General features: G+C 54.5%; 1 protein-coding gene across 1 annotated transcript; it reads right to left on the bottom strand.

Annotated features, from left to right (window-relative positions):
• Positions 1-9,182: 9,182 nt before the first annotated feature.
• On the bottom strand, positions 9,183-13,296 carry Klk14 (kallikrein related peptidase 14). Its single transcript, XM_026406221.2, has 5 exons — positions 13,216-13,296; positions 12,301-12,472; positions 10,113-10,366; positions 9,863-9,999; positions 9,183-9,335 (listed from the first exon to the last, which is right to left on the bottom strand). Exons 1-5 carry the CDS (start codon positions 13,253-13,255, stop codon positions 9,183-9,185), a joined length of 756 nt encoding a protein of 251 aa, XP_026262006.1. The 5' UTR covers positions 13,256-13,296.
• Between the last annotated feature and the right edge of the window lie 1,436 nt (positions 13,297-14,732).

Raw genomic sequence — 14,732 nt, 5'->3', positions numbered from 1 at the left:
GAGGCTCTGGGGCTGGGATGGGGGTGGGGAAGAGGAAGGAGGAAGGGGTGGTGTTTGGGGATGAGTAGGCGACTCCAGGAACTTTGTTGGGGTGGGGTTGTGAGTTAATCCCAGGGGGGCGGAGGGGGCAGGATTAGGGATTAAGAAGGATGGAGGTGTCGTCAGGATTTGGACAGAAGCCAAGGATGGGAACCAGGTGAAGTTTGGAAAGAGAGAGCTGGCAGTGTTGTCATCATGAAAATCAAGGGCAGAGACAAATGGCAGAAGGGGATCCCGCCCAAACTGGGGAGTCACACATGGGATGTGGCGATCGAAAGATACTTTTTAAAAAAAGGAGTAACTAAGAACATGCAATAGCTACAAAATGAACATGTCAAACAAAGATAATATTTTGACTCATTAATAAGTGACTAACCAGCAAAGATGTTACACATATGGGGGATTAGGAGTGTGAAATGAATTTACAGACATGAAAGTGGCTTATTGCACGTGATGTGGAGGGAGGAGGGTGGTTAGTGGTACTTTTCTACAGGATGAAGTTCGTTTGCATGGTTTGGGACAGGAATTATTTGTGTTGCTATCAGCTATCTGCAACTGGAAGTTGCACAGTAGCTCAGAGGCAGTAAAAGATGCAGAAAACCAGGTACCCACAAAACCAGGTAACCCACTTAGTTTTCTAAGGGAGATACCTGTTGGGTCTCTTTCAAAGTCTTTCACTAGGAAGAAAGTCTGGATTAGGCTTCTGGTGGGTCTGGGGTCAGCCCTGGAATGCCACAGGTCTGGGGGGAGAATGGGCACTAGGTGAGGACGATTGGGGCTGTAGGTGGTTCTAGAGTTGACTTTGGGGATAGGATTGGGCTGTGGATGGGAGGGACAGGGGATAGTGCTGTTGATGGGGTCTGTTGGTCGGGGCTGATTTCGGGCGGAGGCTGAGGTCCTGGATGGGGAGGTGTTGAGGTGGTTGATCTGGGGCTGTGGGTGTCCAGTGGGGATGAGGATGGACAGGGAGTTGTCCCCCGGGGTAGGTTGTGGTGCCTGTGTGGGGGCCTGGGTCAGAGCTGTGACTTCTGAAGGTGACGGAAAGGCTACTGTCCTCCACACCCTGGACTTCCTCCACCCCACAGGGCAGGGCAGGGCCTGGAGTGGGTGCTGAGCTCATTCCTTCTGAGCGTTGGGGTCAGGTGGGGTGGCAGGAGGGAGGATGCCAGGTGAAGTGAGGTGACAGGCTGTGTGGGAAGTCGGGGTACCTGTGCCCTCTTGTGGCCTGGGTCCAGACTTCCAGAGAAGCTTTCTCATTGGGAGGGACTGGAGCCTGGAGTGGGGGCGGCTGGCTTTGGCATTTGCTGAGGGGTGAGTGCCAGGTCACTGTTGATATTAGGGGTTCTGATTGGCAGGACTCAGGTTGGCTGGCTGGCCTTGAAGTTAGGTCACGGACCCACCGAGGGCTGGGTTCCTTCCACCTCCTCACTTGATTAACAAGGTAAGAGGAGCCCACGGCTGAAAGTCACACAGGAACTGGACCAAATCCAGTTACGCTTCTCAGAGATCCAGGTGTAGAGGGAGCAGGGCTGGAGAAAGAAGGACTAGAAAAAGAGACAGTGTTCCTCATGGAGCTCCTGAGTGCAGATGAGGTAGCTGTTCTGGGCCTCAGTGTCCCCATTTGTTAAGCGGCACCATGCATAGCACCTACCTCCTAGAGAAGGGTTAAATGAGTTAATATCTGCAGGTGCTTAGAATGGAGTCTGGCCTCAGCCGAGGGCCACAAGTGTGAAGCTGGAGATGGAGGCAGCCTGAGGTTCCCTGAGGAGGCCGCACCCTAGCTTGGCTTCAGAATGGGATTCTTTGTCAAGCAGAAACTGGAAGTTCTGGTTGGAATTGTTGCCTGGGTCCAGAAAGTCAGCCCCACACCCAGGCCCAGAGGAGGGGCCCCCATGCAAACATGGAGGGAGGGGAGACAAAGAGAGACAGGAAGGATAAACAGGGCCACCTGGAGAGGACAGACAGACAGAGACACCCAGACAGCAGCACAGAGCCACAGAGCGTGGAAGGCAGAGAACCCGGGGACAGCAGATTCTTGGAGGGATGGAGGCACAAGGTCAGAGACATGCATTCTTCTTTAGAGCCGGGTTTGTGGTGTCCCTCGGGATGCCACACTGTCACCACTTGTCCCCATGCAGCCACAGGCCACTCTTCTCCCATGAGAATAGCAAAAGTCAGAAGGGTCCTTCTGGCCACCTCCGGCACCTGGGCCCACGTCCTCTGCCTCCCCTCCTTTCTCTAGGTGAGCAGCCTGCCCCTGCCACGGAGGGAGCCCCTCCGCCTGGCTGGGTGTCCGTCCCCCCTGACCTTTCCAGGACCTCGTGCCAGCCTGGTTCCTAGCAAGTCCTCCCTCTTGCTAGTGTCACCGATTATTCTCTTCCCTCATGAGCTGTCCCCACAGAAACATGCTACGATTCCTCCCACATTTCACCCAAAGATCAATAATCACCATTAAAAAGAGAATCGCCTTCTCTCTGCCCTCGTGTCTGCTCTGCTCTGGCTGCTCTCCGCCTGACAGTTGGCCACACGCCCTGGCTGCAGTCCTCTCCCTGGTTTCTCCCTGGAGGCCGCTCTCTGGGGGCTCTAGCAGCCCTACCCTGCGAGGGGCACAGGCGGCCTCCGGGTGCTGAGTCCACGGCCAGCGCTCAGGGGTTCCTCTTACTTGAGGATCGGCAGCTTAGCCCCTGGCCCCCTGCCTGCCCCCTCAGAGAGCTGCTCTTTTCCTCCCAGTTCACCGGCTGCTCCTCCTGAGTGCCTGGCGCTGGTGTCTCCGGCGCCCCGGTGCTGGCTCCTGGGCCTCTTCTCTCTTGGGTCCTCGCTGACTCCTCTGTGATCTCATCTGGTCCCGTGGCTTTAAATGCCATCAGCTGCTGACGACTCCCAAACCTCATGTCTCCAGACAGACCTTCTCTTGGACTTCACGTCCAGCTGCCCGCTCAACATCTCCATGCTCAAAACCCGACCTCGGCCCTCCACCCCTCACGGGCCAGACGTGCGTTCCCTGTGGCCTTGGTCTTTCCAGGAGAGGGTCGTGCCAGGTTTTCACGACTTGGCCAAACATCTTGGTCTCACCCTTGAGTTCCTTTTCTCATGTCCCCAATCCATACTGTTACTAAGTCCTGTCGGCTCCACCTCCAAGACAGGTCCAGGGTGGAACCATTGCTCCCCATGGTCCATCCTTGTCCCCTTCCGACTACCCTCGCCCCTCAGGCTGGATCCCCACACGTCCTTCTCCTGTTGGGTCTCTGGGCTCCCGTCCCCATCTTCCTATATTTTATTTTCAGCAGAGCAATTAGTGTGGCCTTGTAAAATGCCAGCCAGACCAGGTCACTCCTCAAAATCCTCCACTTGTGATGACAGTCGCAGTGATGCTGCGTAACAGGCGCAGAGTGCTGCCCACAGGGAGCTCAGCCGGGCCTTGGTGTCCAGGGTTTTCTCACTGGGGGCTGCCCGTCTGCCCGGCTGACTGTAGTATCCAGGTTCTCTGGAGTCAGACTGACACAACATCTATGTCCCCACTGTAAATCTGTGTGGATTTCCTGGCATGGCCAAAGGCCCCAAGGTAAACAAAGACGCAGTTATTAGGCAGGATGTTCCGAGGATCCACAGTTTATCTCCCAGAATCCAAGCCAGGGCCAAACCTTTGTTAATAATGTGTGGAGTTTGGCCACCCAGGCCTACTGGCCTGTGTAACCACCAACATCAAATCGCAGCTCATCTCCGACATTCTTTATCCTCTCTTTTCCTCTGAGGTACTTACCCTCATCTCTCAGACTTCATGTTTTACTTATCCATTGATTTCTTGCCTTCCCTCTAGAATGTGAGCGCGTAGAGAGCAGAAGTGTTCAACCATTTTATTCCCAGAACCATACCTGGCACACAATAGGATTCAATTACTATTTTCTGAATGATTTCATGAACTACAGACGTTGTGGAGGGTGTAGGAAGAGAGGAATCTTTCTTTTCTAGATTAAAAAAATGCCATTGCCAGTATTTGGCAAAATTGATTAAAGGCAGGTCTTTTGGCTCTTTCCTCTGTGCACATTCCAGAATCTTCTATAGGTACACTGGTGGCACGTTTAGAAAATATTCACTTCCCTGTTGCTCTGGAAGTGGAGGGAGCCTAGGTGTCCATCGCTGGGGATTGGGTCATTAAACATGGTGGATGTACACTATGGAGTGATGCCTCTCAAACTTTGTCATGCATGGAATCCTCTGGGGATCTTGTTATGATGCACAGTGGTTTAGTTGACCTGGAGTGAGGTCCAAGACTCTGCATTCTTAATAAGCCCCAGAAATCCCATGATGCTGTTTCCTGGACCACACTGGGAGAAGTAAGGGTATAACCTTGAGCCATCTCATCCAATAGAACCTTCAGACATGATGGAGATAGTCTGCATCTGTACTGGCAGCCAATGACCACATATGGTTTCTGAGCACCTCAGCAAGTATGACTAAGAAATCACATTTTAAAATGGTCCTAATTTTAATTGAAAAATTAAATAACCACATAATATATCTAATGGGCACCATATTGGTCAGCACATGTCTGGAAGACTCTGGACAGTAAGAAGCAATAAATGAGATGGACAAATGGCTCCTGTTGTTTAAAAAAGCATTTGGGGAAGTCTGAACACGACTTTTTTACTACTTCCGTGTGAGTCCTCTCCTCCACTTGCCTCCCTTCATGCCCTGTTACACTGAACACAAGAGGACTGTTGACCTCATTCGATGTATTAGCTTATACACTCCTAAGAAAAAGGAGCTGCTAGTTAAATTATGACATGATGTCGTTACCTAGTGCTCAACCAGTTGTAAGAGGTGCCACCCAATTCCAGAGGTATTAAAATGTGGACAGAATGTACATCTTGGAATCAATAAAATATGGTCTTCAACCTCCGCAGCTGGGTTGGTGAGTTGGAAATTGCATTAAACTACTTTCACTTTGTTTTATAGAAGGATGCAGGCAGATTATTACGGCATGGGCTGAATCATCTCGTCAGGGCTGAGGCTACCCAGCTATGAAGGTCCTTCTGACTCCTTTCTCCCACAGAGCTTGTATGGCTGCCACATGTGGAGTCACAGTATGTGTGTGTGTTGCCTTGACACAGAGGGCGCATCCTCCATAAACCTAGGCGCGGACCCGGTGAGACAAGAATATTATAGGCCAATATCCCTGTTAAACATAGATGCAAAGTCGTCAGCAAAATACTGGGAAGCAGAATTAAAGAGATAATGAAAAGCTCATGGGGCTGGGGATGTGGCTCAAGCGGTAGCGCGCTCGCCTGGCATGCGTGCGGCCCTGGTTCGATCCTCAGCACCACATACCAACAAAGATGTTGTGTCCGCCGAGAACTAAAAAATAAATATTAAAAAATTCTCTCTCTCTCTCTCTCCTCTGTCACTCTCTCTTTAAAAAAAAAAAAAAGCTCATAACACCCTGACCAAGTGGGATTTATCTTTGGGAGCAAGAAGGGCTCAGTGTATTAAAAAATGTGATGTGCTACATTAAATGACGGGCAAAATAATGCAATCGTCTCACTAGATGCAGAAAAATCACTTGACGTAACACGAAACCCTTTCAAAATAAAGACCCTTGATGAATGACGTGTAGGAGTAATGCACTTCACATACAGAAGGCCGTGTGTGACCAGCCCCAGCTAACGCACCCCGTGGAGAAAAGCTGAGAGCTTTTCCTCTGAGATCAGAACAAGGACGCCCACTGCAACTACCTCCTTGCTTTTCTTCCCTCCATCCCTCCTTTCCTTCCTTCCTTTCTTCCTTCCTCTCTTTTTGTTTTGCTGGGAATCAAACCAGGGCTTCATGAATGCTAGGCCCACAGTCTACCCCTGAACTTCACCCTCGGCCTCCACGGTCGGTATTTCTATTCAACATCGTCGGGGCAGTCCTGGGCAGAGCAACAGACATTCAAACCTGAAAGGAAGAAATGAAGTTGTCTGTTTTCAGATGACAGGATCTTTTATATAGAAAACCCTGAAGAGTCCATAAAAAAAATTGTAAGAACTAGTAAATGAATGTAGTTCAGTTGCAGGATACCAAATCAACTTACAAACATTCACTTGTGTTTCTTATAACAATAAACTGTCAGAGAAAGATTCAGAAGACAATCCCACTGATAATAGCATCAGAAACAATAAAATACCTAGAAATAAATTCAACCAAGTAGGTGAAAGATCTGTGCACTGAAAACTATAAAACATTGATGAAATTGAAGATGACACAAGTCAATGTGAAGATATCCCATGTTCAAGGATTGGAAGAAATAGCATTGTTAAATGTCCTTACCGACCAGAGTGGTCTACAGGTTTAACGCAACCCCTGTCAACCCAGTGGCATTTTTCACAGAAATAGAAAAAGCAATAATTCTAAAACTCATGGAAACACAAACATAATTGGATATCCAAAGCAATCTTGAGCAAGAAGCACAAAACTATAGACATCACGGTGCCTGATCTCAAAATCTGCCATTCAGTCACGTAATCAAAACAGCATGATATCGGCATGAAATCAGACGTGGAGAGCGAGGGAGCAGAGAGCCTGGAAGACTCTGGACAGTGAGAAGCAATAAATGAGAAGGACAAATGGCTCTTCTTGTTTAAAAGAGCCTTTGGGGAAGTCTGAACACTACTCTATTTACCACTCCTCACCCACACTTCCCTCCTCCAGGCATTTACTGCCAAGTTATCTCCAAGAAAGATGCCAAGGACACACAGTGGAGGAAGGACAGTCCCCAAAGAGCGAAACTGAATGTCCACATGGAGAATGAAATTGGATCCCTGCCTCACACCACGCACAAAAAAACAACCCCAAATGGATCAAGGACTTTAACATAAGACCTGAAACTCTAAAACCCCAGAAGAAAACACAGGGGGAAACTTCTTGGCATTTGAATATGACCCCCAAATCACCAGCAATGGAAAGAAAAATGAGTGATCACATCAAACTAAAAAGCTTCCACGCAGCAAGGGGAACAATCAGGAGTGATCTCTCCCCACCTCCGGAGTGGGAGAGAATGTTTGCAGAATATACATCAGATGAAGAGTTAATATCCAAACATATAGTACAGGAACCCAATAGCAAGATCACAAGAAATCCATAAAAAATGGGACCTGAATAGACATTTCTCAAAAGGTGTGAATGGCCAAGAGATATATAAGAAGGTGCTCAGTGTCACCAACTAATCATCAGGCTGAGGCACATTGAGATATCCCCTCAAGAGATGACCCACCCTGCCCTCTTGTAGGAACGTATAGAAACAGTCTGAGGCTCTTCAAAAAAGTAAACACGGAGCCACCCCGAGATTCCGCAGCCCCTCTCCTGGGTACACAGCCAAAGGAAATGAAGAGATCTGCACGCCTGTGTTCACGGTGGCATCCTCCACGAAGCAGAAGCCACCTTGGTGTCTGCTGAGCACTGAGTGCACAAAGGGTAATGGGTGTGAATCGAAGAGGGTCGTTCTTGTGATGACGCGGGTGGACTGGAGGACTTTACGCTAAGGGAAGTGAGCCGGATGCAGAAAGACAGTCACTGCACGACCTCACGGGTTAAGTGTGGAGACTAATGAGTCCATCAGGCACTGAGAACAGCACCTACAGGGACTGGAGGGCCGGGGAGGAACACGGGCGGGGCTCTGGTCGTCCATCCTGGCCATCTTTTGTGCAGCGGCCGTGAGCAGGTCCCAGGCCTGCCACCTCAGAGCTCCCCGGTCCCTGCCATCTCCCACAGCACCTGAGGCCAGAGTGACATTGTACTGTATCTGAACTCTGTAGGATCCGAACACAGAATTTAGAGAAGACAGACACTAAGACACATTCTGGGCAGACCCGTCCAGGTTCCAGGGGCCAAGGCTTAGCAGTGGCTCCCCGAGGAACAATAAAAGCCTCCGCTCGCGTGTCTGCGGCCTTGGTCAGCCTCTGTGGTGTGAATACACTGTGGTTGCCGTCGATCTACCATGTGGCCTCACTGGACACGGAGGTGGATGTGTCCAAGCTCATCAGTACCAATGCAGAACCGTGGACAGAAATGACCCCAGATCACAGGTATTCGTTTGAATAATTAGGGACAGATGCTGTGGTTACTGGCTTCATTTAACAAATCACCCAGTTTTAAGTTTAGGTAACTCAGGTTTTAAGAATGGCTGTATGGAGCAGCTGGCTCTGGAAATTCCTGAACACTCTCCAGTGGGCTATAGCAGCAGGTAGGCGCTGGCTCTGCGCACACGGGGCCTGCCACCCTGTCCAAGGTTAAGGGCCTTTCACTCACAGGAACTCTGCTTTATTTTTACTCTACTGTTGCCGGCCTGTCGTGCCCCACTCCCCCTCCAGCTCCCAAGACCATGCCTGGTATACCACAGGCACCCAGTAAATGGATGAGCGCCTCGGACGGGGTAGGCGGGCAATAAATAGTCATCGAGGGGTGAAAGTAAGAAAGAGAATGAGACCCCTAACACAATGGGGTCATGGGCGTCACGTTCAGCGAGACCCTGCGTGCTTTCCCAGGATGCGGGGAATTTGAGGCTGCTGTGGGAGGAGGACTGTGGAGATGGGGAGGAAGGGCAGAAACAACTTTAAAACACGAGAGGAGGGCTTTGCCAGACCTTGACCTCAGGGGTGTGACGCGCCCAGCTCTGCACACCTGAGACCTTGCAGCAGGAGGGCTGGTGCGTGTGGCCAGCTTCTGGGAAACCCGATTCCTCGCGCTGGCCTCAGCAGCTCTGGAGAGGAGGCTGAGGGAGGACGGCAGTGCTGGGGCACCTCCTAGATACCCGAGCAGACCCCCGGTACCAGCCCCCCCCATGTGACCCACTGTGTCCTTGTTTCTCACATGAACTAAATGAAGGATGAGTGAAATCTGGGATTATTCTGTTTTTATTGTTGTCGTTTCTTTGGGTTTTAGAGACACTGAGTTTGGACAGTTGTCTTCTTGGAAATAGGACGCCAGCCCGATGCTTGTGTCCCTGTCCCCTGTGCCTGAGGGAGTCCTGGGGTGGGGGACGCCTGAAGCCCTGCTCTGGGAAGCAGGAGCCTGGAGTTAGGCGAAGAGTCAGGGAGCTGGGTCCTGGGCCTGAGGCAGCAGGGGCTGGGGAGGCTGGCGGGGCAGCTGAGGAACTGTCACGCGGACGATCAACCGCCCCGAATCGTTTCCCGGATCCAGTTTTGGTACTTGCAGAGGTTGGTGTAGACACCTGGGTACCCGGGCTGGCCGCAGTGCTCCATCCCCCAGGACACGAGGCCCTGGAGCTGTCCTCCACATACCAGGGGTCCCCCAGAGTCACCCTGAGGGGAGGGACAGAGACGTGGGTGGGGAGGGAGGCGGCTGAGCTGCCCACTGTCCAGCCCTGCCCAGGGGACAGGCCAGGGGCACTTGCCTCCCTCCTCCCAGGGTCCTGCTCGTCTGCACCCAGCCCTGGGCTGGCCTGGGGCCTTGGTGGTCACAGGGCCCTCTCCATCTCTGCTCCGTCTCCACAAAACTGTGTCTCTCCTCAGCCCTGCCGTCTCCGCCCACTCAGATGGTCCGCCTCCCGAGGTGGGTGCTCCCCAAACCCCTGTGTGCGGCCCCGCTGTGCACCCTGGCCGCTTCCCACGACGCCCGTGTCCAGTTCCACCAACCACCCTGACGGGGGTCACCCCCATTTACTGATGAGGAGACTCAGGCATGGAGGGGTGCAGGGCTAGGAGGCGGGGGCCCGGCTCTCGCAGCCCCTCCCCAGACAACTCTGCTGACTTTCTTGCTGCCAAGATTCTCTGGTCCTAAAGAGGCAGCTCCAAGCAACCCCCTCCCTCCGCCCACACCCGGGCCTCACCTGACAGGAGTCCTTCCCGCCCTGGGGGACCCCGGCACACACCATGCCCGAGGTGATGGCTCCGGGGTAGGCCTTCCGGCACTGCTGGTCTGAGGAGATGTCCACGTTCACGCACTGCAGCACCGTGGGGTACCTGACTGCGGGCATCGAGCAGGAAGACCCAGTGAGACCGGGCTCCGGGCCCAGCCTTCCTCCCGCAGGCCCGGGAGCCCAGGCCCTGGTCCTCCTCCCAGGGCGCAGGTGTCCTTACCCACGGGGCTGGAGGTGGTGCCCCAGCCTGACACACGGCAGGAAGTCCCAGGGCTGGCGCAGGACTGGGCCACGGCGATGGGCCTCACTGCCCTCCCGAGCCTGGCGGGCTTCTCTAGCCTCAGCAGCATCAGGTCATTCTCGTGGGTCCGGGAGCGGTAGCCAGGGTGTGGCACCTGGCGCGTCACGCGCAGCACCTGCTGGGTAGCCTCCCACCTCCTCAGGTTGTGCTTGCCCAGGGACACCTGAAGGATCCTGGCCCGTGACCCCCCAGAGTAAGGCAGCTTACGGTGGGCCTCGGCCTCCTCCTGCCTCCAGCCCACCCCACCCAGGTGACGTTTTCCCTAAGTCTAACTTGCTCCCCTCTAACTGCAGGCGGAACATTTTCTTATCCTTTTTCTTGGTTTGGGCATTCCCCCGCCCTCTCTCTTTGGGTAGCAGGCGCTGAACCCAGGTGCGTTCAACCACCGAGCCTCATCCTCAGCCTCCTTTATTTTCTATTTTGAGACAAGGTCTCCCTAAGTTGCTTAGGGCCTCACTAAGTTGCTGAGGCTGGCCTTGAACCTGTGATCCTCCTGCCTTAGCCTCCTGAGTTGCTGGGATTACAGGCGTGCACTACCTTGCCCAGACCCCGGCATCTCTTTTAGGCCATCCTCACTTGCCCTCCCTCTTCCCCTGAGCTGTGCTCTGGCTCTTGGCTTGGGTCTAAGGTGGTGACTGGAGTTCCCGGCTCTGTCCCAGGGTCTGTGCAGAGTTCTACGCTTTGAGGCCTTGATGAGACCCCAGGTCATGGCTCTGGGCTCTAAGTCAGGATGGATATGCTGGAGCAGGTTCATCCTAATCCAGCCGGGACTCTGGGGTCCTGAGAGCTTAGTTTTTGACTCTGGCCTACGATCAGGATTCTGCATCAATTCTGAAGATGGCACACTTTCCAGGTTCTGATGTGAGCTTTTGGGCTGCGGGTTCCATGTTTAGCAATGTTCCCTGAGCTAACAGATTCTGAACTCTGGTTTGAGTGCTGGGTTCTGGGTTAAGCTCTTGTTCACGACTGAGTTTTAAACGACCACTTGAGCTCCATGCTCTGCTGGGGCTCAGGGTTCTAAATATTGGTCTGAACTTTTTATTTTTTTAGTACTAGGGATGGAACCCAGGCTCTTGTGCATGCTAGTCAAGCTCTCTACCACTGAGCCACATCCTCAGGCTGCTCTGAACCCTAGAATCTAGGCCAGGCTCTGAATGACAGATTATAGCCTGGGCCTTTGCTTGTAGATTTGGCCTGAGCCGTCCACCTCATGAGGGGCTCTAGATGACCACCGGGTACCAGGTTCCAGAGGCTGGCTCTCACTGTGAGCGTCGTGTCCTAGACTTGGTGCTGGGCTCTGTCTCTAGGTGCTAGATTGAACTTCAGTGTATGGCATTCATCTGGTTTGTAGGCTACGTGAGCTTTAGCCTGCACTTGGACTTCAAGGCTGGGGTCTGGGTTCTTAGCTCTGGCCCGACGTCTGGGAGGGGCTCTGGGCTCTTATGGGTTGGGGCTGCATTCTGGTATTTAAACTCAGGTCTAAGGGAGCTGGGGGCCTGGACCCCTGGATCTGAGGGAACATCCCTGGGTTCTGGACTCCTGGGGGTTGCTGGGGGATGGACCTCCCCTTAACCTCTCAATCCCCGCCCCCCCCCCCCCCACCCCCCGCAGCCAGGTACTCTACTGCTCTGCCCCGCGGAGTCTGGTTCTAGATGCTCAAAGATGACAGTAGAGGACTGTGAGTTCAACCTTTCGTGGGAACCAGCTCCAGTTTCTCACTCTGTCCTTATGTTTGTATATCCCAGCTGCAAGATGGGTTCTGGATTTATGTCTAGACTGTAAGTTCTGAACTGGGCTCTGGGTTCCAGGTACAGCCCCGAGTTCAGTCACTGATCTGGAAGGGGTTACTGGTCTTGAACTGGAGCTGGGTGCACTGAAGGATCTCTGGTTATGTCTGGGTTTCTGAGCTGCACTTTGGGTTCTAGGATGCCAGCTGGTTAGACTCTCATCTGAGCTCAAGGTTCACGGCTGGAATCCACACTGTGAGCTGTCTTTCTTTTCGGGTGTTCTCTAGACCCCAAGCTGGGACCCGGTTACTAACTGGGTTCTGAGCTCAGGTGCTCGACTCTGAATGCACTTGGCATGAAGGGGCCAGGGGCTCACTCACGGGCGGGCACAGTGCGCGGCAGTGATGACCCAGCGGTCGGACAACAGGATCCCTCCGCAGAAAAAGCGGCGCCCGGCACCGGCCAGCAGTGCGGCCTGCCACGGCTGCGAGTTCTGGATGCACGTGTAGCCACCGATGATCTTGTTGTCATCCTCTTGGCTCCTTGCCAGGCCTAGGAGTGGGCAGGGGTGGGGTGGGGAGGGGAAGGCTGGTGGACAAAGGCTCCCCGCTTCTCTCAACTCTGCACCTTGTCCAGTGACAAAGCCCCTGCCTTCGACCTAATCCCTGAATCACTCATTCTTTCTGCCCCACCCAGTGTGTCCAGCATTGTCCCCATTATTGCCCCAACACAACCAGGGCGTTTTCTGACCTCTCCCCCACATCTCCTCCACAGTGTCTATAGTTTCCATGGCTACCTCCTCCTGCACCCACAACCCTTGACTCCATCCCCCATCCGTGACTCTCCCTTCACTGCCCGCCATCAGTCCTTCCTGAACACGTCCAGGGCTCCCTGTCTCTCCCCAACCTTCCCGCCAGTGTGGCCCCGCCTCCACCCGGACCCCACACACCCTGCCCCGCACCTCCAGCCCTACCCTCCTCCACCGTGCTGGGACAACAAGCCATTTCTTCCCTGACTGGACCAAGGAGAGCCCCATGGCCCCCCATGCTGATAGGACCTGGAGTTTCCCTCAATTCCTTATTCGTTTTCTCTCCTCCCATCCCTGCCTCTCTCCCCATCCCCACCCCTTCCCAGTATCTCTACAGCTGGGAACTTGGGCCTGCAGTGCACATGCGCCTCAGCCACGGCCCCAGACCACCTCTTTCTGGGGTCTTACCAGGCCCCGAGCCTCCTGCTTCTCCAGAGCCCTTCCCTAAGCGCTTCCCAGCGACTCCAGGGAACCACTCTTCCCTTACCTACAGCCAAGACCTGAAGTGCTGTCAGCAGAAGGAACATTCTGGGCCTGAGGGTCAGGTCCTGGCACGTGCAGAGGTAAACCGAGAGGAGGAGGAGGAGGAGGAGCTGCAAGAGACTCAGGGCTGGGAGGCACGGGCCGCGAGGACCACTCACACCGAGACCCCCAGAGGCCCCAGAGACGGGAGAGGGGCAGAGGGGAGAGGCCAGAGCCCCAGAGGGCGGGTCCAGGGGCTCCTCGGGAGGGAGGAAGGATGCTGAGCAGGCTAGGTCCCTCCTGCACAGGGCAAGCAGAAGCAGGGTGGTGTCTCTTTCGGTCGCCACAGAGCCTTTTATCCCTGGAGAGGCGGCCCTGCTCCCCACCGCCCTTCTGACAGGTGTCTTTTTTTATTGCCTGGTTTTCATTCCAGGACTGCCTGCTTCCCTCCCTCCTCTCTCCGGCCAGAGAAGCAGCCAGAGTTGTTAGGGAGAACCGCCCTGCTGAGAAGGACCCCGGGGCAGGGTGGGCAGGGAGCTCCCAGCCCGGGCAGTCGAGGATTTGGTGGTGGGATGGTGAAATCAGGGTGGGGGGGCTGGAGGAAGCCGCTGGGAGGGGCTGAGACCTACAGGGAAGAGGCCGCCCCAGGAGCGTGAGGCTGCAGAGTGGATGGGGATAAGCCTTGAGAGGCAGGGACAGAGAGGATGCTGAAGGCAGGGGGGACCAAGGAGAGAGATGGAGGAGGAAGAGGAAGGCCCCTGTGGCTGGGCAGGTGGGGGAGGCAGATGGAAAGAGAAGGGGTGGGGGGAGGGGGGGAAGGGGTGGGGGCAGGGAAGGGGTAGGGGGGAGGCAGAAAAGGGGTGGGGGACAATGGAAGAGGTGGGGGGAGGGGGAAAGGGTGGGGGGGAGGCAGGGAAGGGGTTGGGGAGGCGGGGAAGGGGTGGGGGAAGGGGTTGAGGGAGGGGGGAAGGGGTGAAGGGGGGCAGGGAAGGGGTGGGGGGGCAGGGAAGGGGTGGAGGAGGCAGGGAGGCCCTGGAGAGATGCGCGGGAGAGGAGAGCAGCAGTGCTGATGGAAGAGGCCGAGGCAGAGGAAGTGGTGATAACAGGAAGCAAAAGGCCGCACAGGTGAAGGGGACACAGATGGGGGACAGGGCTAGAGGACAAGGAGACAGAGGGGTGGATGGAGAACCGGTTGGAGATGGGCGGGAGGCACCACACTTGCTTTCTCAGTGTGATTCCTCGTGTCCTGAGACGGTGGGGACAGGAAGAACTGGGGGTCCCTGGCATGAACTCTGCAAGGGTTGGGGAGACCCAAAGTGAGGTGGGCAGAGACACAGAGACGGTCATAGACCCGGATGGGGGAGGTGGAGGGAGGAGGCTGGCCCAACCTGGTGGGACCCTGGAGCTGGGGGCTGCATCCTGGGGCCTGTCATCCTCGGCCCCTCCCCCAGCCTCTTAAATTCCCTAATGATTGTAATTTGTCTCTGGCCTCCAGCCCCAGGCCCATGCAGGCAGTGACTCAGGAGGCTGCCTGCCTGCACT

Source organism: Urocitellus parryii, chromosome 15 (assembly GCF_045843805.1).
Source record: "Urocitellus parryii isolate mUroPar1 chromosome 15, mUroPar1.hap1, whole genome shotgun sequence".
NCBI classification, from domain to species: domain Eukaryota; kingdom Metazoa; phylum Chordata; class Mammalia; order Rodentia; family Sciuridae; genus Urocitellus; species Urocitellus parryii.
The sequence above is the reverse complement of the archived record's forward strand: the minus strand, read 5'-3'. Positions and strand labels throughout refer to the sequence as shown.

Bases quoted from the DNA above. Each gene is read 5' to 3' on its own strand.
- Klk14 (XM_026406221.2), bottom strand. From the start codon at position 13,255: ATGTTCCTTCTGCTGACAGCACTTCAGGTCTTGGCTGTAG. The intron at 12,473-13,215 runs GTAAGGGAAGAG...GCCCACTCCTAG, and splicing joins ACTTCAGGTCTTGGCTGTAG to GCCTGGCAAGGAGCCAAGAG. The intron at 10,000-10,112 runs GTAAGGACACCT...CGATGCCCGCAG, and splicing joins CACCACCTCCAGCCCCGTGG to TCAGGTACCCCACGGTGCTG.